We start from the raw sequence: 25,848 nt of genomic DNA, 5'->3' as shown, positions 1-25,848 counted from the left end.
AAAAAAATTTGGAAGTTCTTCTCCAGGCACAACTTTAAAAGAACTTCCAAAAATGCTCTCCCAAAGATGTTCTTTATTTTAACTGAACAGGAAGTTCATTTGAGTAAATTTTTTTATAACCCACTTTTTGTTTCAAATATTTTAAAAACTTATTAAAAATCAATAAAATGGTACAAATTAATTAAATTTAGCCAAAAAAAATTTTAAATCCTTTCTAGAAAAATTGCGAATTTTTGAAAATATTTGATGACAAACGTTCCAGACAAGCGTTATGATGTATTAAAAATCATAAAAAATTTCAAAAATCTTTTATATGTCAAAATATCACAAAAATTCTTAATTCACATCCAAAACACTGAATTCACCTCACACCTTAAGAAATGATGCAAATTCAGTGCAGCGGCTGTTGAAATGTTGGACATCAGTCCTATGACAAGTCCATGTTAAATTCATCGCTTCAATTTGGCACCACTTCCGGATCCAAAAAGGACATTTTCACTACCTTTTTGGCGACGCTTTTTTTGCTGGGATGCCATGATAATATCATATCATATTACATTATATCACATTGTGATGTGGTACAATCATAGGCCAAGAAAGGTATCAAGGTTTCAGCGACGTACGCTGTTGTTTTTCTGCTCACCATAGATGGCGCCTTGTCTTATGTAAAATAATAATCTTTTATTTGCCTTTAACTCATAGTTTGTCCTTTATTCGTTTGAAACAAACGAAAGGGCTTGTACATCTAGGGCTTCAATCCGAAAATACTGATCTATACAGCAACTCTAGTTCTCTGATCGGAAATTGAGGGAATTCGTATTGTCTATGGGCCTAGGTCTATGGTATGATGCAAGGCAATTTCCCATCTTCTCTTCTCTACTGTATTTGGTCTATGATCAACTGTCATAGACCATTTCTTAATGATTTTGCTTTTTTGCAGTGCGTATACGATTAACTCAACTTCTGTTTGGAGAATTAGAATTGGCGTACAAATCAGCATGGATGTATAGAATATTTCACAAGAAATAGCGCCACCTACGGGGCGCAGACAAACTACATCCCTGTGAATGCACTGCGATGTCTATATCTTTCTTGGTTTAAATCTATGGTATCAATTACTAATTCATGCACAATAGTGGTACTATCAATGATGACTCGCAATTAAGTACAAAATCATTGTATAAATGAAGTATAAGTTTGGGCTAAAGAATCTGTGACACAAAAGTGTAGAGTTTAAAGTAGATACTGGGATTACTTAACACGGTTGTCACTCGAGCCAAAAATAATCTTCAAAAATTTTACCACAAATCTACCAAATTTAAAAATATCTTTCTTTGAAGTTTAAGATCCTACTTGTGTGGTTATTTTAACAAAATTTTAAAATTTATTTGTCAAAATTTTATTTCGATAAAAATTTTTTCAAAATTTTATTTTTATAGAAAATTTAGTGAAATTTTTGTTAAAATTATATTTTTATAGAAAATTTAAGAACTCTTAGTTGATGAGGAATGTTTTTCAAAACTACCAAAGCATCAAGAATTCTACCAATCTACCAAACAGTAAAAAATTTTGGTTAGAATTCTACCAACTTTGACAACCAATTTAGTTGGTAGATGTCTACCAAAGCAATTTAGTTGGTAGATGTCTACCAAAAATGATAGATTTTGTATAGTTTGGTAGAATTCTTGATGTTTTGGTTGATTTTCCATTTTTTATAGAAGTAAAATTTGTAGAAAATTTTCTATAGATAAAAAAATTTCTATGAAATGAAATTTTGAGAAAAATTTTATAAAAAAACTTGGAGAAAAGTTTCTATAGAAATAAAATTTTTAGAAAAATTTCTACAGAAAACAAATTTCTATAGAAATAAAATTTTGAGAAAATTTTCTATACAAAAAACTTGGAGAAAAGTTTCTATAGAAATAAAATTTTGTCAAAATTTTCTATAGAAATAAAATTTTGTCAAAATGTTCTAACGAAATAAAATTTTGACAAAATGTTCTACAGAAATACAATTAGGCAACATTTTTTAAAGAATAAAATTTTAACAAAATTTCTATAGAAACAAAATTTTGACAACATTTTCTATAAGAATAAAATTTTGACAAAATTTTCTATAGGAATAAAATTTTGACAAAAATTTCTATAGGAATAAAATTTTGACAAAATGTTCTAAAGAAATACAATTTAGACAAAATTTTTTTAGAGAATAAAACTTTACCAAAATTTCTACAGAAATAAAATTTCGACAAAATTTCTATAGAAATAAAATATTGAGTGAATTTTCTATAAAAAAATTGACAAAATTTTCTATAGAAATAAAGTTTTGACAAAATTCTCTATAGAATAAAATATTGAAAAAAATGTCCATAGAAATAAAATGTTAAGAACATTTTCTATGAAAATAAAAATTTTCTAGAGAAATAAAATTTTGAGAAATTGTTCTATAGAAATAAAATATTGAGAAAATTTTCTATCGAAATAAAATTTTGAGAAAATTTTTTAATAATAAAAATTTTCCATACAAATAAAATTTTGAGAAATTTTTCTATAGAAATAAAATCTGGAGAAATTTTTCTATAGAAAATATTGAGAAATTGTTTTAATAATAAAAATTTTTCATAGAAATAAAATTTTGAGGAATTTTTCTATAGAAATAAAATATTGAGAAAATTTTCTATCGAAATAAAATTTTGAGAAAATTTTTTAATAAAAATTTTTCATAGAAATAAAATTTTGAAAAATTTTGGTATAGAAATAAAATCTTGAGAAATTTTTCTATAGAAATAAAATATTGAAAAATTTGTCTATAGAAAAAAAAAAAAATTGAGAAGATTTTTTAATAATAAAAATTTTCTAAAATTTTGGCAAAATTTCTACAGAAATAAAATTGTATTCTATAGAAATACAATATTGACAAAATTTTCTATAAAAATGAAATTTTGAATTTGCAAATGTCTTCTATAAAAAAAATGCAAAAATTTTTAAAAGAAATAAAAAATTTACAAAAATTACCCAATCCCCAAATGTGAAAAGCAACCCTCGTAATGGTTTGTATATAAATATCTCAAACTACACTTATCATCGATCAATTCATTCACAGTAGTGTTAATATAAAAGTAGATAAAATGTGACTATATAGTTAAAGCATACCTTTGGGCTGAAATATAATTTTGAAATCAAAAGTGGAGAATTTAAGGCAATATTTCAGTTGAGAATCAAATAAGAACAAAGCCTGGAAACAACAAAAGGCACGCCTATATTATACTTAAGAAAATTATTGACAATCTACCGACATTCTTCTGTCTATCTACAACCTTCAATAAGATACCAATCGACATTAACAATGCCAAGTTAAAATACCACATAATAGGAGCTTGAAAACCTTCATATTCATCACAGCCGTTTTCCTTACATTCCCCTAAAAGTCCATTTAGCCGTTTTCGAACTTGGCAAAACAACCAAGGAGACAAACACAAATTGGTCTATCTGTAGATCTCAAATTAATTTTAAATTACAACTAATTTTTAAATTAATAAAGAATTATAAATTGAAGCAAAATATATAGGTATTTTTTTCTCATTACAATCAGTCTCTAAACTTTTGTCGTACACATCGTGGTATTGGAAACATATAGAGCAACATATTGAACGCAGCCAAACCGACAGCAAAGGCACAAGAAGCCACAACATCAATTGTTTCCTACAAATGAAATATTGTCGTAGCTTGTTTTTAGGATCACATCTAGTTCATATGTACTTACATCTGGATCAGCCAATCCCAAACGTTCATGTAGAAAGTCCGCTGGCTTGGGGCATATAACTGAGGCAGTGGGTGTACAGTTCATATTTCTTGTTTGAATTGTTATACTGTGCAACAACGATGAAGCATAACGGGTATGAGTTCCCTTGGTGTTATCCTGTAGCCATGGTTGAAGGCCTTTAAATGATCTGAAAGTGGATATACGAATTTTCAAAGTGAAGGTAGTATGACAAAAATGTATTTCAATACAAATTATAAAATTTCGAATGATATTTGAGAATTGCTTGATAGAATAGATTTCAAATAAATAAACCTACCGTACAGTGCCACTGGCCAAGGCAATGGATATGACCAGGATATAGGTAACAGCAATGGCAGCATTAAATGGAACTTTAACTACCAACAGGAATGATATACTCAATTGTTCGGCTAATACGAAACTCGACCATAGGGCAACCATTAGATAAGCAAATGTGGTTCCGTTAGGGAATTTTGAATCCAGTAATAAACTGCAATAAGAGAGTCATATATATTCATATGCGTTATTCCAGTACAAATTAAATAATTAGGAACACATTCAGCTCCAGCTGCTTTTCAATGCTTCATTTAAAACAAAATTGTTCTAAACTTACGGATATATAACGACACTGGCTACAATTGAAGATATCAATGAAAATGGAATCGATACCGAATTGTAGGCTATCAGCAGTGTGGCTCCCGAATAGAGACCCTCTGGTGTATCCTGTGAAAATCGTTTACGCCATATAGGAACTATAAATACACAGAGAAAAATATAACTAAAATTTTTCAAATTAAAATTTCAATTAAGTTTTAGAAATGTTTTCAATTTAAAAACAAGTATATACGGCCGTAAGTTCGGCCAGGCCGAATCTTATGTACCCTCCACCATGGATTGCGTAGAAACTTCTACGAAAGACTGCCATCAACAATCGAATTTCTTGGGTTGTGGTACTTCTTACCGATGGTAAGGTATCTTAAAACTTCTTAATATCGTCTTCTAAATTGTAAGTTAGTCCATACGTGGTATATATTAAAAAAAAATATATATAGGTAAGTCTACAAATAATTACAAATCGATATGGACTTTTGCACGGTACTTAGAGAGCCAGAATTGAAATATGGGGTCGCTTATATGGGGGATATATACAATTATGAACTTGATATGGACCAATTTATGTGTCATTGGGGATCGATTTATCTGAGTGCTATATTTACTATAGACCGATATGGACCTAGTTAGGCATGGTTGTTAACGGCCATATACTAGCACAATGTACCAAATTTCAACTGACTCGGGTGAAATTTGCTCCTCCAAGAGGCTCCAAAACCAAATCTCGGGATCGGTTTATACTGGGGCTATATATGTTTATCGACCGATATGGACCACTTTTCGCATGATTGTTAAATATCATATACTAACACCACGTACCAAATTTCAACTAGATGTTTTAGTGTAATCGAGCTTCAAAAATAGCAGGAAATGTTTGCTATTTCAGCAAACAATGACTGTTGTCCCTTTTTCAGCAGACTTTCTGCTGTTTTAGCAGACTTTTCTGCTGTCCCTACTAACAAATTTCTTTGGGTGTATGGACGAATTCCTGCATGGTTGTTGGATACCATATACTAACACCACGTTCACCAAATTTCAATCGAATCGGATGAATTTTGCTCTTCCAAGAGGCTCCGGAGTTCAAATCTGGGGATCGGTTTATATGGGGGCTACATTTAATTATGGACCGATATGGACCAATTCCTGCTTGGTTGTTAGAGATCATATACTAACACCACGTACCAAATTTCAACCGAATCGGAAGAAATTTGCTTCTCTTAGAGGCTCCGCAAGCCATATCTGGGGGTTGGTTTATATGGGGGCTATACGTAAAAGTGGTCCGATATGGCCCATTTGCAATACCAACCGACCTACATCAATAACAACTACTACTGCCAAGTTTCAAGTCGATAGCTTGTTTCATTCGGAAGTTAGCATGATTTCAACAGACGGACGGAAATACTCAGATCGACTCAGAATTTCACCACGACCCAGAATATATATATATATACTTTATGGGGTCTTAGAGCAATTTTTCGATGTGTTACAAACGGAATGACAAAATTAAAGTCGGGCGGGGCCGACTATATTATACCCTGCACCACTTTGTAGATCTAAATTTTCGATACCATATCACATCCGTTAAATGAGTTGGGGGCTATATATAAAGGTTTGTCCCAAATACATACATTTAAATATCACTCGATTTGGACAGAATTTGATAGACTTTTACAAAATCTATAGACTCAAAATTTAAGTTGGCTAATGCACTAGGGTGGAACACAATGTTACTAAAAAAATATGGGAAACATTTAAATCTGAAGCAATTTTAAGGAAACTTCGCAAAAGTTTATTTATGATTTATCGCTCGATATATATGTATTATAAGTTTAGGAAAATTAGAGTCATTTTTACAACTGTTCGACTAAGCAGTGGCGATTTTACAAGGAAAATGTTGGTATTTTGACCATTCTTGTGGAAATCAGAAAAACATATATATGGGAGCTATATCTAAATCTGAACCGATTTCAACCAAATTTGGCACGCATAGCTACAATGCTAATTCTACTCCCTGTGCAAAATTTCAATTAAATCGGATTAAAAGATTGGCCACTGTGGTCATATGAGTGTAAATCGGTCGAACGATATATATGGGAGCTATATCTAAATCTGAATCGATTTCAACCAAATTTGGCACGCATAGCTACAATGCTAAATCTACTCCCTGTGCAAAATTTCAAACAAATTGGGCCAAAAACTCTGGCTTTTAGGACCATATTTGTCCATATTGGGCGAAAGATATATATGGGAGCTATATCTAAATCTGGACCGATTTCAATCAAATTTTGCACACTTGACTATACTACTTATTGTACTCCTAGTGCAAAATTTCAACCAAATTCGGTAAAAATCAGGCTTCTGGGACCATATAAGTCCATATCGGGCGAAAGATATATATGGGAGCTATATCTAAATCTGAACCGATTTCAATCAAATTTTGCACACTTGACTATACGACTAAGTGTTATGTTTGTACAAAATTTCAAGCAAATCGGTATAAAACTCTGGCTGCTGGGTCCATATTAGTGCATATCGGGCGAAAGATATATATGGGAGCTATATCTAAATCTGAACCGATTGATTTCCAAAATCAATAGGGTTCTCTTCTGACCCAAATTAGGAACATGTGCCAAATTTGAAGGCGATTGGACTTAAATTGCGACCTAGACTTTGATCACAAAAATGTGTTCACAGACAGACGGACAGACGGACATGGTTATATCGAATCAGGGACCCACCCTGAGCATTATTGCCAAAGACACCATGTGTCTATCTCGTCTCCTTCTGGGTGTTACAAACATATACACTAACTTATAATACCCTGTTCCACAGTGTGGCGCAGGGTATAAAAATGATTCAACTAAATTATCAATAATCACTAAAATTATTTATATATATTTATTTTTTAATTGACGTATTTAATTGATACTCATTTCTATGATTGAAGAAATTTTAATGAAAATTCAATCGGATCAATTAATAAATAAACATATATTTTTTGTGTAAAATTTAAAAACTAAAATTTTTCAAATTAAAATTAAGTTTTAGAAAAGTTTTCAATTTAAAACTTAATCTATGATTGAAGAAATTTTAGTTAAAATTTTATCGGATCAATTAATAATTAAACATATCTTTTCCGTGTAGAATTTGAATCTTTGGATTTATAAATCTATTTTGAATCGACCTCTAACCTAATGTCGAGCTATATAACACTATTAGAACCACCACATCTAAATATGACTACGTTTATGACTTCCAAATTTTTTAAGGATATTGAATTAACATATAAAAAATGTTCTCAAAATGTTATTTCTATATAAAATTTTGTCAAAATTTTATTTCTATAGAAAATTATCTCAAAATTTTATTTCTATAGAAAATTTTCTCAAAATTTTATTTCTATAGAAAATTTTCTAAAAATTTAATATCTATAAAAATTCTACGATTTTTGGTAGAATTCTACCAACTGTGGCAAACGTGTATCCATTCCAGTAGGAATCTACAGAGCAATCTACAGAATCTAGACTATTATCCTCATTCTTTGGTAAGGGGATTGGGAACGTCAGATCAGATCGTCTGACCAATTTGGGCTAAAAAATATTATATTTAGATTGTTAAGCAATTTGAAAAATCTTAAACAGCAAAATGGGAAATCGGTCTAACAAATGTTCAAGAAGAAAATTGGAGGATAGTTCAATGTATATCAAAAAGCAGTACCCATCAAAAAACTAAATAAAAAATAAAAATAAAAAAATCATCCCCGATGGGATTTGTGCAGTTTGACTTTTTCACTTCTATGGAAGTTCTTTTGAGAAAGTTTTGCAAATTTTGATAATTTTTAATTTTTTGTTGATTTTTAATGGAAAAAATATATGCCGAAAATAACAAACTAAAAACATAAAATAATAATTTTTTAGAAAAATATTTGATAAAAAATTGTCGCTGGTGCGATTTGAACCAGCGTTCTTTATTTTTTCATTCATAATAATAAAGAACATCTCAGGAAGTAGTTAGAATGTCATGCCGTGGTGTTATATTGGTTCATATCACAAATATTTGAATAGACGTTTAGATGCATCGTGTTCAATGACGTTTGTGGCTGAGTGTGCTAAGGCGTTCTGTTATGGTGCCAACAGACCCAGTTGCAACCCCCGGTGGAAGCGAAGATTTTCAATTTGTAAAAATTAGATAATAAGAAAATAAAAGTGTAACAAAAAATACTGATAAACATAAAAAGTGAAAATTTAAAAAAAATGTTTTTTTTTAGTTTTTTAAATTTCCGCATCCAAATTAACTTCCAAGGCACAAATTCTAAAGTAATGCATAGGATCCAAAAATGGAGTACTTCCGTCCATGACAAGGCTTTGTAAACTTCATTGGAGATGATCCAAGGAGGGGATCCAAACTTTTTTTCTGGGTACCTACGTGGAGTATTAAATTTTGGCTACACCCAAAGAAATTTGTTAGTAGGGACAGCAGAAAAGTCTGCTAAAACAGCAGAAAGTCTGCTGAAGAAGGGACAGCAGTCACTGTTTGCTGAAATAGCAAACATTTCCTGCTATTTTTGAAGCTCGATTACACTGAAACCTATTTTATTTTGGCTAAAACAAATAAAAATGTCAACTTAGGAGCTATCCTAACATAATTAGCACAATATTTTTTAGAGGGTTAAATAGTCTTTGGGGAAAATTTTATAACCTAAAAATTTTATAAATTGTTGTTCATTACGCCCTGAAGTACAAAAATATTCTGAAGTACAAAAAATAGTCAGATTTCCCGACTATAGCTACACCCAAAGAAATTTGTTAGTAGAAACAGCAGAAAAGTCTGCTAAAACAGCAAAGAATCTGCTGAAAAGGGAAATCAGTCATTGTTTGCTGAAATAGCAAATATTGTCTGCTATTTTTTAAGCTCGATTATACTAAAACATGTATATCGTAACAAAAATAAAACAATATTTTTTGAATATCTACAATATTTGCCCAAATATCTGAATATTTATCAAATCGAAGCATAACAGCAAACAAAATGTTTGCAGATCGCATATAGGAGCTACTTTTGGTTTTTATAAAGCTTTAGGGGGGAAATTTATAACCTAAAAATTGTATAATTGTTCGTTAGACCCTGATGTACAAAAATATAAAAGCATACATCGACTGCTGTTTTTAGCAGACTTTTTTCTTTGAGTGTACTTTACGACTTTACATAAACATAAAGTAATGATTCACAAAAAAAAAATATTGGTCCTAAATGAGGATGGTCGGTGATTTATGCTCCTGCCATTTTAAGCTTCTGAAAATGTGTCTATCAAATATACTAGTCCTAGATCTAACTTTATATAACATAAACTGATCTGGCTCTGAATTTGATATGGATTATATCCTCATGTCCGATTGTCATGAGTTAGCATTTCCATACTCTACTCAAGTTATTACTTGTATCATTTCATAATAAATACTTACACAATGTTATAGTGCATAAAATTCCACATCCATAGGCCAAACCGATAACATTGAGTATCAAACCATTCTTGGTAAAGAAACCATGCGAGTCATCCTAGAAAAAAATATTTTGATATTTTAAATGCATTTAAAAAAAATCTTATCATATCTAAAATTCTTCAATATTACTCCAACATTGGTGTAGAATAGCCACATTAAACTCATGGCCAAGGGTAATATGAAAAGACGCAGGAATAATGTCTTCATCCCTGCTGTGCCACATGCAAATGTAGAAGCCAATAATTTTCTATAAAAAAAATCCATAAAAATATATAGAAAAATCTGGATTCATTGTTTTCTTTGATAATGACTTACAAATACAACATCACCCATACTTTCAATTCACCAGGTTTACCATATGCCAATGGTACCTTTCCACTGCCCATATTGTTAACGGGACCATCAGACATGGGTGTTTCTCTTGAAAATCGTTCAACAAGAGCTTCAATTTGTTGACTTGATTCAACAAAACGATCTCGACTTCGCCGATCCACCGTCGATAAGCAGAGATAATACATTAGAGGATTTTCCAATTGGGGACATGGAAATCCTATGCCATGAAAATATTCTAACATGGCTCGAGTACCACCAGAATATACAACACCTCCCAAACATAGGAATAAAGCTCGATCCAAAAATGGAAATACATCAGATCGAGGTTTCTCCAATGACAAAAGAATGCCACAACCAGTCTTTTTGGCAGTATTCGATAATATCGAAATGAGCAAATAGGCACTTAAGGGATCCAGACCTTGGGTGGGTTCGTCCAATAACAACATTACTGGAAAACAAGACATACAATTTTATCAAACAAAATTTATACATTTTTACCCACCAATAATAAAAGCCCATTGCTACTGCTTTCTTACCTGGATCTCTCACCAATTGTATGCCAATTGATAATCGTCTGGCTTCACTAATATTCAAATATTCAACACGTTTGTGAGCAACCTGTGATAAAGCCAAATCGGCTAATACTTGACGCACTTTTGAGCTTTTTAAATATCCTGAAAGCTAAAAAAATAAAAATTGATTAGTTTTCACTACAACAATAATGCTAACAAAGTAAACTCACTATTGTAGGAGTATAGTGTAGGGTTTGAGCAACTGTTAATCCTGGTATAAAAGTGCATGATTGTGTAACATAACCACATCGTTGTTGAAACAAAGCCTTTGTCAATGGCGAACCATTAAGTAAAACTTGACCTCTCGTTGAACCTTCAGCTCTACGGGCAATAACATCCAAAAGTGCACGTTTTCCACTGCCTAATAGAAAAATTTGCCAGGATTCCAATTAGATAAGATAGAATTTTGTTTAAATAACTTATTACTCACCTTTCGAACCCAATATAGCCATGACTTCACCACTGTGAACAGTTAAATTCACGCCTTTTAGAACTAAAGCTGAACTACCGGCTCCATTAAAACAACCACCACCATCAACCTGTTTAATATAAAAGATTGTATAGAAATGTATACGATATTTGCAATGAAGTTAATTTATTATGCAGTCCAGAGAATACAATAAGATACGGTGAAATTGAATTTTTGGAAATTGTTATACAATCAGCTGTATGGCATTACTAAGAAATCGAGGATAAATAAATTTTTGCTATAAACCTACCCCGACCGTTACGATGAGTGATATGGGAAACAGACTTAAATCAATCAATTATAGGCAAATGCTCTTCATGGAATCATATTCCCGCGATATGTGATGATCAGTTGAAGTTGAGCAGAACAAGAAGTTGCCGTACCTGTTAGAATATTTTCGATACTTCTACAAAATGAGATAGATAGCACTTAGCTGCTATTTTCAGCTCTTATCGAATGCTTAGAATATTTTCAGGTAACACAAAAAAACATTTTCTGATCCAATCACGAAATTAATTGATCTAATTAATTTTTTAATTGAAATGTCGCAGAAATGATAGTATCAATAAAAAAATTAATGGACCTCAATTACAATTAAAAAATTAATTGATACAATTAAAAAATTTATTGATGCGGAACTTTCAAAATTGACCTGAAACCATAGACGTTACACTGAATAATATCTACGAGAACTCAAATACACTCATAGAAAAAATCATGCACGGCGTGCTCATTTAAAAACGATTCGTTCATGATAGTGAATCAACACACATATGGTGTCAAACTGTGAACGGGCGGTGTCAAGCTGACAGCGATATTATGATACCATGCGTTGTCAAAACAACAACCAGCGTTCATGATCTGAAAACGTTATGGTTACGACTATATAAACAAAATTAAAAAAAGATTTCCGCTTGCGTGACTTGAACCTGTGTTTTCTGCACCATACGCATTAACAGTCGTCTTAGCACATTGCACCAACGAAGGAGTTGCCATAATAACGTCTAACGATTATTTTAAGACTTTTCATAGCCAAAGAAAAGCGAATGCCGTTCATGAAATCGAGAACGCCCGTGGACGAAATTGTGAACATTCCGTTTTGATTTTTTGTGAACGTTTCCGTTTCATTTTGTCACCGTCCGTTCACGACTATGGAACGTAATTTTTTCTATTAGTGTAGGCCAATTCTAGCAAATGCTGTGTTAGTAAGTGTCATCGACAAAGAAGAGAGGTAGCCAAAAAGAAAATGCTCGCAGATCTTATTTTTTCTGGTAGATCACAGCAAGTGGAACTCCGGGAATTAACTCAATGTCTGAAATGCCTTAGCACCAAAACAAGTCCATAAACAGCAATAACCAATACTGCCCTGTTTATAATAAGACCTGAACATATTACCGTAAATAATGTTAATGTTCTGAGTAATACTGGACAAAACGAGGATCCTTATCATCGAGCTTAACATAGAAAAGGACAGCATTAATTGATAAGGGAAGTTCAACATCTGTGGATTCATAATCGACAATATAGCATTAGATAACTGGACGATAACAGATAACTGGGCGGTACGAGCAAGAGAACAAAAGGACATGGCGTTCATTGAGGTCATATCCGTGAAATTAGGACTGATCAGTATGTAAAAAGGCCCTAGACTCAAGAAAAGTGAACCCTATATGAACTCGAAAAAAAAAAATGGAACTCTATATGACACTAAAGCCAATTTTATTCTATTTTATTTCATGGAATCATTATGTTTTGAGAAAGTTTTCTTGACTTGACTTTAACAATTTTTTGTGTACGTTAGTTAAATGAACCAGAAAAAGAGGAAAACATTATACATAAATAAAGCCTTACTTAATTCCTGTCTCCCACAAAATAGTTCAGAATTTCAAAATTTTACCAATATCCCAGAATTTGTAAATTTTTCCAATATGCCATCATGAACTTTGTATGGTACTAAAGACATTTTTGCAATTTTGAACTACAATTTTTTCCTTAAAATTTCGAAATTTTCTTTAACAAGTGAAAAAAAAAAATAATTTTGTCTAAAAAATTTTCTTAAATTTGTCGAAAAATATTTACTTAATTTTGTAAAATTATCGTTTGTAGTACAATTTTGTTAAAATTATCTAATATTAACCAAACTTTTTTTAAATTTGCAAAAATTGTCCTCTTGGTAGGTTCACTGTTTTCTGAGTGTAGAAAAAAGCTAGTAAAAATTTTTACACATTACACGCAGACATATTTTAATTCCAGTTTCGACCAAACATCAAAAACTTTTTCAGCGGTGGAGTACACTCTGTCAGTAATACTGCTTACTTTTCCCAATGTTTCAATGCTTCTATAGTGAAACGCCGTTTGGACTCGACTAAAAAAAGTAAGTCCCTTGTCATTGAGCTAACCATATAATCGGCCAACAATCACTCATAAGACAAAAGTGCACGACTTATGGTGAATTGAATAGTCTAAGGGCGATTTCGTTTCGCAAAAAAATATGTTGCCTTGGTGTTACACTACTTATTCCCTCATTGTATTTTCGCCCAAATGATAGTGTCATTCCAAAGTTATTGGTAATTCATAACATTGTGAGAGATACACGACTCAAAAGCTATGACAGAGTCCTTCGTATATTGCAATCAATTTCACTTTTTCCCCAATCGAAATCGCCATAAGTGAGCCAAAAATAACGGACTGTCACTATACTTGGCCTATTATATCAACGATTTTTTAAAATAATCGTGAATGCTTTATAGGAAACGCATCATAATTATGAATCTTCCCTTGTGATTTCATGAGAAAATAAAATATATGAGAGAGCATTTTCATAAAAGTTCTTAATTACAAGAAAATTTCTTGAACAAGTTGAGTTTTTACAATAATTCCCCATTGGAAGGAATACAAAAGCAAATATTTAATGCACAATAGACAAAGACTTAGGACACATACATTTAAACATCAAGGAATAGAAAGACTTAAGACACAAACAATGTTCGTTTTCCTAAGAGAACCTAAGACTTAAGACATGTACAACATTCAATTCAACAGAATGGTTAATGCTTTGGATGATTACACTTAAGCATGATAAATTTTATATGAAATAACACTCTCCTTGTATATGTAATTTATTTATTATTTATTTATTTCTAATTTCGTTGGATGATAAACTGACCTCGGTGGTGTGAAAAATATTGTGAGCTTCCAACACATAATCGCTGCCAATCATTTTCATATCAAAATTATATTTTTACTTCGTATAGTGACTCCCTTTAATTACGGCAAAATAGTAAAATTCTTTATGGGTTGATATATTTTGTTTTTGTTTTTTTTTAGCGGCTTATGTTTGTTTATACAAAAAAAAACAATTCGATGTTTTGTTAGTTCTCTTTTACACTACATTTACACAGGTGTTTGTGTATGAACTCAAACACAAGAACAACAAAGAAACAAATCAACTTGTGGATTGTTTGCTTTTACACTTGCTCTTCTTATTCATTCCTCTCTCGCACTCTCTTCGCCACTATTTTCTATATATTATTGGAGTCGCTTTGTTTCTTTCTTCTTTAAAGAGGCTATGAGCAATTGAGATCACATCTATTGTGGAAACACCCAGCGCGAATTTATCTTTAACAAATTCAAACACGTCCAAACTCTTTTAACGCTCAGCGCAAACTGACTATGAAACTGAAATTTTTATTGGTAATGGTCTCAGAGCCACAAATACAATGGAATGTTAAATGTGGTTAAGACTCAATTTCCAATTGGCAAGAGAGAGGGAGAAAGAGAGACTTGAGCAATCAATTCGTTATGAACACAACAAGGTATTGCCAGATGAAAAAGTTTGGTAAATTAATTTGGAAAAAATACAATATTTTTAATTTACATGGCATTTACATTTATAAATAAAAACAAAATATTTTCAACATTATATTATTTATGAGAAAAAAAAAAATATATTAATAAGTCGATTTAAATAAAAATACCAAATGAAAAATTAAACTGTTTATATATCTCATTCTCTTTGCCTTCTCACTCTCTTTTGATACTCTCACACTTTTATTAGAACTCACTTTGCATCCACTGGAATTTTGGTATCATACCAAGTCTGGCTCTGGCTAAGATGGCGTCAGAGGCCAAGTTCAGTATACGGAGAGAGTTTAAACACGTTGGTCATTCCAAACACTAAACTGCGCACGGCGCAGTCCGCTTAAAAATTAAACAAATACCAAATTGGAATTAAGAAGGAGAAAATATAAGTTCAACAAACACAGTTCATTCGAAAAGTAAACTAACCAATTAGAAAGAAATAATGTATCCAATCAATTATAGAAAAGTTTTATAAAATCTGTTTGGTGTACAAAGGCCCTAAACTAAAAGAAATTTTGTGAATTTTAGTGTCTAATTCCTTCGTTGTCGCTCTCTATCCCCACTTTTTGTTTGATAACCCTTTGTGCCAAGCAAAAATTACTAAAAAAAAAAAAAAGAAGCATAGCAAAAAACGCGTATTTGTCTATTCTTGTTGTTTGTATCTATACCAGTGTTTTATCCGTTTCGCTTTTTAACTTTTTTCGCTGTGCTTATTCTATTCATCCGTCCGTCCATCGATTTATACTCTATTGTGCGCGTGTAATAAGTTTCTCTATAGAATTTTTTCTTTGCAAGACGAAAATACCAAGATTTAACGAAAGTTTTAGAATACAAATCAGCAAAAGAAATAGTTCTTCATACCTATGTATGTATTTGCTAAGTGTAAAGGTGTGTAAATTGATTTGAATTTTAAATAAATAAACACGGGCCCATATGGAATGAAATCTCATCTTAAGAAACCTGCTAAAAGTAATAAGAATATTTTATGATTGCATGCAATAAATAGCTCGTCTTTGTTTTTGGTTTTGTTTAATGCATCCAAGGTGTTATTTGTTCAGCAACAAAGAAACGGAAATACCAATTTTATGATAAACTCTTGGTAAGTCACAAATGACTGTTCTTTCTTGAGAAAATAATTTTAATCACTAATTCCAACAAACTGAATGAACTTTAAATGGAATATTTTTTGCGTTTATAGACATAAGTACCCATTGCCTCTAATGAACATCAAAAACAGAAGACAAGAAAAATTCGTAAAGGGCGCTCACGTTTTAGCAGCGTCCGTTAATGAAAGTGATTTTTTTTATTACCCACCATTTATCTAGTTACAAATACTTATTTATATTTTCTTATATTCATATTTAAATTATTGTATAAATTAATACACAGAAAAAATATTTCCAATTAAAAAGTTTAAAACGTCAAATAGAAAATTAACTGATACATAACTTTTAAAATTATTGAATATTTTTAATTAAAATATTAATTAATAATTAGTATTTTAATAATAAGGATGATTATTTCAATTAATAATTAATATTTAAATTAAAAAAAAAATAATTTTTTTTAAATGCTTTCAATCAATGAAATGATAGTATCAATTACGAACGGCAATTAAAAAATTAATTGATACAATTAATTTAATTAATTAAGTATTATTAATTAATTATTGATACAATTAATTTTATAATTAAAAAAATACGTTAAATCAATTAAATTCTTTTAATTGAATTTCCAGAAATATTAAATTTTAATTGGAAAAATTTTGGTGATATTTTTTTCTGTGTACATAATACATTGGTTCATTAATTATTAAATAATAATTATGATTGGGGAATTCATAAGAAAGTATAATTTATTGTTTTCATATTTAGATTATTTTAATAAATAAATACACAGAAAAAATATTTCAAATTAAAAAGTTGAAAACGTCAATTAGAAATTCATAATTTTTTTATTAATTAATAATTAATATTTTAATAAAAATAATGATTATTTTAATAACTTAATATTTAAATAAAATAAATCAAAGAAATAATAGTATAAATTACCAACTGCAATTAATAAATTTATTGATACAACTAATTTAATTAATTAAATGTTATTAATTGATACAATTAATTTATTAATTAAAAACTGCGTTAAATCAATTAAATTATTTTAATTGAATTTCCAGAAATATTAAATTACAATTATGATTGGGAAATTCATAAGAAAGTATAAACTCCTTTAAAATTACAAGAAAACTATTTCCTCTTTCAATTAATTTTTCAATTGGCTCGATTACAAATTTAATTGATTTCAATTAACTATTTAATTTTGCCTTTAGATGAAAAAAAGTTCTTGTAATTTTATAAGGGTTAATATTTTTTTTTTTTGAATTTTCCAATTATAATCACAGTTCAATTTTTATTTGGAACATTTTCAATTGGAAATATTTCAATTAAAAATTTATATTGTTATTAATTAATTATTAGTTGATATAATTAAATTAAAAACTACGTTAAATCAATTAAATTATTTTAATTGAATTTCCAGAAATATTACGAGTAAATTACAATTATGATTGGGAAATTTATAAGAAAGTGTAAACTCCTTTAAAATTACAAGAAAACTATTTCCTATTTCAATTAGTTTTTTAATTGGCTCGATTACAAATTTAATTGATTTCAATTAACTATTTAATTTTGCCTTTAGATGAAATAATGTTCTTGTAATTTTATAAGAGTTTATATTTTTTTTTTAATTTTCCAATTATAATCACAGATCAATTTTTATTTGGAACATTTGCAATTGGAAATATTTCAATTAACAATTTATATTGGCATTATTAATATTTTAATTAAAATGTAAACGTTTTTAATCATTTTCTAAACTGATTTTACGTTTAACTCATTTTGTTTGATTTCATTTTGGCATTTTCTTTTTTTTTTTTTTGTTTAAGCATTTTTAAGCGTTTGTGACATTCATTAAATTTTAAACATTTCACACAAGTATATAATATGGATTATAATCAAAAAGTCGGCTTTCAGATTTATTCTAAGATTGAAAAATACCCTGTTTCGACATAAAGGGTGATACGGTCAAAATTTGGTCAAGGGAAAACGCGTGTAAATCGGTGAAATCGTTTATTTAAAAAATCACATTAAATTTCTTTTTCAAGTTCAATTAGTATAAAATTCAGGAAAAATATTCAGTTAGGCTTTCGCTTTTCCAAATCCGAATTGCCGGGCCTCACGTTTGACACCTGCCATCAGATTTTGTACAGCCACCTTGTCCACCTTCTTCGCCGCAGAAAGCCAGTTTGCCTTGAACTGCTGCTCGTCCTTAGCAGTTTTTTTGGTCTTCTTTAGGTTCCGCTTGACAATAGCCCAGTATTTCTCAATTGGGCGGAGCTCTGGCGTGTTGGGAGGGTTCTTGTCATTGGGAACCACCTGCACGTTGTTGGCGGCGTACCACTCCATGGCCTTTTTACCGTAATGGCAAGATGCCAAATCCGGCCAAAATAGTACGGAACAACCGTGTTTCTTCAGGAAAGGCAGCAGACGTTTATTCAAACACTCTTTCGCGTAAATTTCTTGGTTGACAGTCCCGGAAGCTATGAAAATGCTGCTTTTCAAGCCACAGGTACATATGGCTTGCCAAACCAGATTTTTCTTTGCGAACTTTGACAGTTTTATGTGCTTGAAAATATCTGCTACCTTTCCCCTTCCTTTTGCCGTATAAAACTCCTGTCCCGGAAGCTGCTTGTAGTCGGCTTTGACGTAGGTTTCGTCGTCCATTACCACGCAGTCAAACTTCGTCAGCATCGTCGTGTACAGCCTCCGGGATCGCGCTTTGGCCGTCGTATTTTGTTTATAATCGCGATTTGGAGTAACTACCTTCTTGTAAGTCGATAGTCCGGTTCGTTTCTTGGCTCGATGCACGGTTGTAGACGATACACCCAGCTTTTTTGCGGCATCTCGGATAGAGAGGTTAGGGTTTCGCTTGAAACTACCGGCAACTCTCTTTGTCGTCTCAGCGGCTTCCGGTTTTCGATTTCCCCCGATCCAGACTTCCTGGCTGTCGACAAACGTTCCCCAAACACTTTAATTACATTTGTAACGGTTGATTTGGCAACTTTTAGCGATTTTGCCAGCTTTGCGTGCGAGTAGCTCGGATTTTCGCGATGCGCGAGCAAAATTTTGCTTGGACGGCATTTTGACAACTGAAGATTGAATTCCAAAATCAAAATAGGTGCAACATTCTACACACACACATCTTCAAAATGAGGGGTGTTCAGTTTTTTTAAATGCAAAATTGAAAGAAATACGTCAAGTTTATATTGACCAAATTTTGACCGTATCACCATTTAAGAAAATTTTAAAATTTGATTTTTTAATTTTGCACTTATTATTTTTGGAGTCGCTCTTCCGATTTCTGATGTCGTAACTTTCGACTTTTTATGAGTTGTCAGCATAAAAAGATATAAATTACATTTAACTTTCAATTCACCCTTCCCATTTTTTAAGTAAAACTCGATTAATCGATTTTCGCCAACGTAAATGTTCAATTGGTCGATTTGACTCGATTATACAAAAAAAGCAAAAGAGATTACAAATAGTCGTCTTCGACATTTAAAAAAAAATAAGATTGGTTGAAATGTTGATTTCCGACTTTTGCATCCCTATTGTATGTGACCAGCATTACTGAGGTGGGAAAATCCAACCACTGAAAAACTTTTTGTTGTTTGGTCGAAACTGGGTTTGAACCCACGACCCTGTGTATGCAAGTCGGGCAAGCTAACTATTGCACCACGGTGTTTGTAGTTAAATTTATTTATTTATTTTTTGAAAATTTCCACAGCAGAATAAAAACTTCCTTATCCCAAGTATATCTCAAACATTTTATGAACTAAACATGCGTATAATGTTCAATAACCGTACACATAATTTTAATGTGAACTAAAGCAGAAAAATATTTCCTACGATTCCCAAAAATAGTAAGAATGAACAACTGTATGGTTAAAATGGCCATTATTTAGGCCAATGGTTTTTGTCTTAACTTTTAGTTAATTTCGTAAATTTAATTAATTTTTTTTTACGAAAAACAAAATGTTTGGGACATTAAATTGAGACTGTGGGATTCCTATCTATGTTCATATCACATTGAGTTAAGATATTGTCATCTAAAATCTAGTGGGATTTATTTTGTTAATTATAATCTGTAGCATAAAAATACACAATCATAACACCTTAATTTTGAATTGAATTTATTTGCATGTAAATATTTTTGTAATATTATAATATTGATAGTCTCTCAGTAATATACCACTCATAAAATTTCCCGTAGCACGTTTATCCAAAGATTAAAAAAATTTCAAATTTTTCGAATGCTTTCATATAGCAAATCAATATGCATGACCCATTGAATATTCACAAAAGAGCCCACACCTATATTTTAGTGGGACATGACAACTTTTTCTTTTCGTTGGTTTGATGGTATTTACTTTAAAAAATTTAAAATATTCTAATAAATTAATAAGCTCCACAAAAGAAAAGAAGTCAAATCATATATGCGCATTTCATTAGCAAACCAGTGTTAAAAGTAAAAGAATTGAAAAAAATGTCTAATTGAAAAACCATAACAATGTTTGTATTTACAACAAATACAATGGTATATACTTCGAGTATACACCTGTTCTGAGAGATCAAATGGGGGGAAATACGACGGTCTTAAAAGCTAACGAAACCTTCAAAACTCTTATCTGCCCTAACACCATCTCGTCGATTAGAAAATCAAATAGAAAACCCGGCAGCTAGACCTGAAGACACACATCATAATCACAACAACAATAGCTAACAAATAAATACCAAGAAAAAAATGCCGACAGGCAACACCTTTATATAAGGTAAAACCAAGACCAGACTCTAAGCATGCGTTCATTCACATCTTTTCAGAGGCCTGAATATTTGTGATGGCTGTGCTATGGCATCAAGATCAGTGCCAGTACCAGCACCAATAGTAAAATGAAAACTTTTGAATTTGTAATAAACCAAACTCACATGCCCTGTCCCGTGTTGTTCTATCTGGCTGGCTTTTTCTTCCTCTTCCGATGGTTCATTGTACAATCTTAACGCCGAAGGTTGACAATGGGAGATGTTTCGTAAAATTGGAAATCTTTTTAACTAATTTGAATAACTTTTACTCGTGCGAACTGACTATTATGAAAATCTTCCGAACAACAAATAGATGACCGATTTTAACCTCCATGGGCAATATTTGGACGACGAAAGTAAAAATCCTTCCATTGAAAGCCAAATTAAATTTTATCAATTGTAAATTATAAAATTGGCTGTATATCTAATCGTACATTTGCTACATCAAACCAATCTTTGATGTAAACTCCCAAAAAGGTTGGATTGGACCTCAATATAGAAGGTTAATTATGGATTTAAAAACTTCAATTTACATCAATTTAAGAATTATTTCTTTCCACTTTTACTTGAAAGATACACACCTTTAAATGAAGAGTGCATATTCAAAGACGATTCTTAAGATTAATTTGGGAGCAACCCTGGTACAATGGTTAGCATGCCCGCCTTGCGTAAAAATGGGGCATGGGTTCAATTCCCGTTTCGACAAACTCCAAAAAGTTTCGACTAGACAGGAGGTCCCTTATCATTGAGCTAAACATGGAATAGGGCAGTGCTCAGTGACAAGAGCGAAATTCATCCCTGTGGTATCACAGTGGACTGAATAGTCTCAGTGAGCCTGAAATAATAAGCTGCGGCTTAGAACAATGTTCAAAAAAATTTTAAATTAAATTTTCTTAATATGACAGCTTATTTACTCAATATTAAAAAAAGATATCAATAAAAAAAATTAATTAACTTAATTAAATTGTTCTTTGTCTTAATTTTTTTCTTTGAAATGTGTGTACTTATTAAATTTATTTAAACTAAAATAAAAGTTCCTATTTTTAGGAGAAACATATTCGGCGTTAACCCTTTGGCTACCGATGTCCACTTAGGATGACATTCGAAAACGACACTAAACTTTATTTCCCTACATTGTTTCGATTTATTGATCGATCTTATTTTAACCCTTAAATACGCACTGTATCCTTTAAAATACAACCAGAAAAAATTCTTACGACTTAAAATTTTAACCGAATTCTATGAAATGAAGTTTGTTGTATTTATTCCATTATAGCACTATTTCTACAAATATGTGTTTCCGAAAAATTCGTTGTACTTCTGAGTAATCTGTAGTAACATTAAAAATCAAATTTTGACCAAAAATTTACAAAACTACAAATTGGATGTTAAATAACATTTACCAGAGATGAAAGTAATGTTGGTTGGCTGTGTAGTGTAAACATATCTTTATTCTATACTAAAAATTGTTGATTTGTAAATACAAACTTAATTTAATTCTCACCGTAGTTTTTAAGATATAACCACATTTTTTTGTTTGTTTTTTTTTTCAAAAAACACATATTTTTTTTAAATGTGGTATGCAAACGCTCTTTATTTACCATTTTGCATATTATATATTTTTCCGGAGGAATCGGTAACCTTGTGCATTTAAGGGTTAAAGTAGATGTTTTAATCTAAATAAGCTATAAATATTTTCCATATTGGTGAACACTAAAATGTTAGCCTCTAGTAAATGGACATTCATACAAAAACTATTGCTGATATCTTTCCGTGTTCTTGTTTGTATTTTTTCTCACACTTCGAAATATATTATATGCCAAATACCATTTATTTTCGTAAGGCGATTTGGCTTACGAAAATTAAAGTAGGTGCTCAAAATTACAATTTTTGTTCTACATGATGTTAGTTCAAGTAAAAACTGAAGAAAAATTAACGTTTTTGTCATTAGGTTTATTTCGGTAGTGAAAGCGTTAAGAAATATTAATGGTATTGATGAATATTTGGAATCTCTTGATTAAAGTTAAAAGAGCTTCAAATATAGGGCGCTATGAATATGGGCTCCATGAAAATGAGCCCCACTTTGTCTAATTAAAATGTGCCCTACTAATTATATGCGAAACGAAATTTTGGTCATTTTTGGGGTCGCATTTCATTTATTTTTTGCAGTTCTACTGCATAATGATAATGGGCCCTAAAATTTTTTGGGGCCTGTTTTCATTTGATATGGGGTCATCTCTTGAGTTTAACAGATGCATATTGCATTGTTTTTTTATTTTTTTTTTTTTAATTTTAAAGCTTGTTTGCATTTGTATGCTGGTTTTGAAATCAAAATAATTAGTTTGGTTTTATTATTTTATTATGTTAAATACAAATATAATAACTACAATTAAAAATTTTTAATAAATTCATTAATGGAAAACAATGAAGTAGTTTTTGATCTATACCTGCGAACTGCTTGTCAAAAGTGGAACATAAAAGGAAAACTCAATTTCAATTAACAAATTCTACACTAAGCACAGAATTATGAAGAAATTATGAACTACACCCTCAAAAAAATCGCTCCTGTAACATATACCCCAAACACATTTTGCTTCAAGCATATATATATTTTCAGGATTGGTCCAAAAAAATATTGTTTGTATTGTTCAAACATATTATGTTTCACCTTAGGGCATACACTGGTAGAAAAAAATTTTAATGAAATTTTCTTTGTGTGGATATATTTTTAAGACGCCAATTGGTTACTTCCATTATTTTACTTGCAGCTTACTCTCTAGGTCTCTCTTTCTAAACACATATATGTTTATAGGCTATTTCTAAATTAATATATGTTTGCATCTAAGCATATTATATTTACAAACATGTTATGTCCCAAACATAATATGTTCTAACATATTAACATATATGTCCCAAACATTTTATGCTAGTTTATGAACATTATATGCTTGCTTAAAAATATTGTTAAAAAATTTGAGTTCCAAAAATATAATTTTTACACCCAAACATAGTCTTTTTCGTCCGTGTAGACAACAAGAATTTATAACACATTTATGACACACAAATACGAAAATTTTCTTGATATTTGTAGCGCTATTTACGCAACTTGGACTTTTATTAGTGGGAAGAAATGAAAGCAAAATATACTTTTTTTTCAAAAATTGCGCGATTTTGGTACACTCAAAATTATTTTATGAGAATGGACCCCAATTTTTTCTTTTGGGTCTATCTTCATTTTTATCATTGGGTTCCATGTTCATGGGGGTTTTATACAAAACGAAAAAGGACCCCAAATGTGGGGTCCTGCTTCATTTCCAATTTGGGGCCAAATATAGACTTTGGCTCACAAATAAATTGGATATGTCGTCGTTAGTGATATATCAATATATATTCTAATAGCAAAATTCTAGATTTAAAATTGCTCTGAAAAATATTGACCTAATATAAGAAAAGATTAAGACACGCAATACAATATCAAAAACAATTTTTTTAATAAATGTTAATTAAAATAAAGTTTACTATATTTAACTTAAATGTAGAAATTTGCGTTCCTCAGTTAAAGTCGTACGTCTTTGAAGTGAGGTATTTTTTGTAGGTAAAGAAAACAACTTTTTACTTAAAACCAAAAATATAGAAATAATCTTTAATTTAACAGAATATAAAAAAGCTTCAAATATAGGCTAAGACTTGTTTTGAATTTAAAGTCTTTTCTGAAAACATTGTGTACTTTGAAGTGTCTGATAAAGGGTGATACGGTCAAAATTTGGTCAATATAAACTTGACGTATTTCTTTCAATTTTGCATTTAAAAAACCTGAACACCCCTCATTTTGAAGGTGTGTGTGTGTAGAATGTTGCTCCGGATTTGGCATCTTGCCATTACGGTAAAAAGGCCATGGAGTGGTACGCCGCCAACAACGTGCAGGTGGTTCCCAAGGACAAGAACCCTCCCAACACGCCAGAGCTCCGCCCAATTGAGAAATACAGGGCTATTGTCAAGCGGAACCTAAAGAAGACCAAAAAACTGCTAAGGACGAGCAGAAGTTCAAGGCAAACTGGCTTTCTGCGGCGAAGAAGGTGGACAAGGTGATTGTACAAAATCTGATGGCAGGTGTCAAGCGTGAGGCCCGGCAATTCGGATTTGGAAAAGCGAAAGCCTAACTGAATATTTTTCCTGAATTTTATACTACACTGAAAAAAATATTGTCGTGAGGTCAAAGATTTCATGTCTTTAAAATACGAATGCAAATTTTGCTTATCATAGAAGACGCATTTCTCTAGTATAAAGTTTTTTTCCTTGACCAAAGGTCGATAAACTTTTCAATGAAGTCGTATTGTCCTTATAATTAAGTGATTTGATTTAAAAATGGATATCTTAACATGAAAGAAAAAATGTTTGGGCTAAGGTCAACTTGACTTTAATAATTTAGAAAAAATCTTTAAATTTAATGAAATTGTCTTTAAATTTGTTGTCTTTTTGCATCTTGACTACAAAGCAAAAAATCGTTCAAATATAGGACATGTTTTTCAACACTTTATTTTTTAACTTTAAACACAGCATAATTTCTACTAGACGTCGAGTCTTAATTTGGAAAATAAAGTCGTCGTTAACTTACTTTTAAAGGACTTTGATAGCATATGAAGAAAAAAAGCTGAAAAAGCGAAAAATTAAAATTTGCTTCCTAGAAGCAAGTACACAAAACCCGATTTTAAAAGAGAATTGTGTCTTAAAAGTATCCTTACTTGTATTCTCCGCTTCTTTGGCTCGGAATCAATACCAAATTTTTTAAAGTAAAGACAAA

The 25,848-nt window shown here is 30.9% G+C and overlaps 2 protein-coding genes across 3 annotated transcripts in view; one reads left to right on the top strand and one right to left on the bottom strand.

Annotated features, from left to right (window-relative positions):
- Positions 1-3,484: 3,484 nt before the first annotated feature.
- LOC142222078 (ATP-binding cassette sub-family G member 5) overlaps positions 3,485-25,848 on the bottom strand; it is a 115,501-nt gene continuing 93,137 nt past the window's right edge. The window contains exons 1-11 of one of the 2 annotated variants that reach the window (XM_075292024.1): positions 14,435-14,919; positions 11,230-11,338; positions 10,970-11,160; positions 10,764-10,908; positions 10,210-10,675; positions 10,024-10,141; positions 9,856-9,949; positions 4,395-4,533; positions 4,080-4,271; positions 3,764-3,950; positions 3,485-3,702 (exon numbers count right to left, since the gene is read on the bottom strand). In XM_075292024.1, the coding sequence (XP_075148139.1) occupies positions 3,589-3,702; positions 3,764-3,950; positions 4,080-4,271; positions 4,395-4,533; positions 9,856-9,949; positions 10,024-10,141; positions 10,210-10,675; positions 10,764-10,908; positions 10,970-11,160; positions 11,230-11,338; positions 14,435-14,494 (1,815 nt within the window). In that variant the 5' untranslated portion in view covers positions 14,495-14,919 and the 3' untranslated portion in view covers positions 3,485-3,588. Of the gene's footprint in view, positions 3,703-3,763; positions 3,951-4,079; positions 4,272-4,394; positions 4,534-9,855; positions 9,950-10,023; positions 10,142-10,209; positions 10,676-10,763; positions 10,909-10,969; positions 11,161-11,229; positions 11,339-14,434; positions 14,920-25,848 lie in introns of those variants that run through there. The other variant, XM_075292025.1, reaches the window with a different exon arrangement.
- Positions 15,420-25,848, top strand: part of LOC142222077 (ATP-binding cassette sub-family G member 8) — a gene marked incomplete in the record, with an annotated part of 132,533 nt that continues 122,104 nt past the window's right edge. The window contains 1 exon segment of the mRNA XM_075292023.1: positions 15,420-16,228.

Source organism: Haematobia irritans, chromosome 1 (genome assembly GCF_050003625.1).
Source record: "Haematobia irritans isolate KBUSLIRL chromosome 1, ASM5000362v1, whole genome shotgun sequence".
Classification (NCBI taxonomy): domain Eukaryota; kingdom Metazoa; phylum Arthropoda; class Insecta; order Diptera; family Muscidae; genus Haematobia; species Haematobia irritans.
This window is presented reverse-complemented; position numbering and strand designations above follow the sequence as displayed.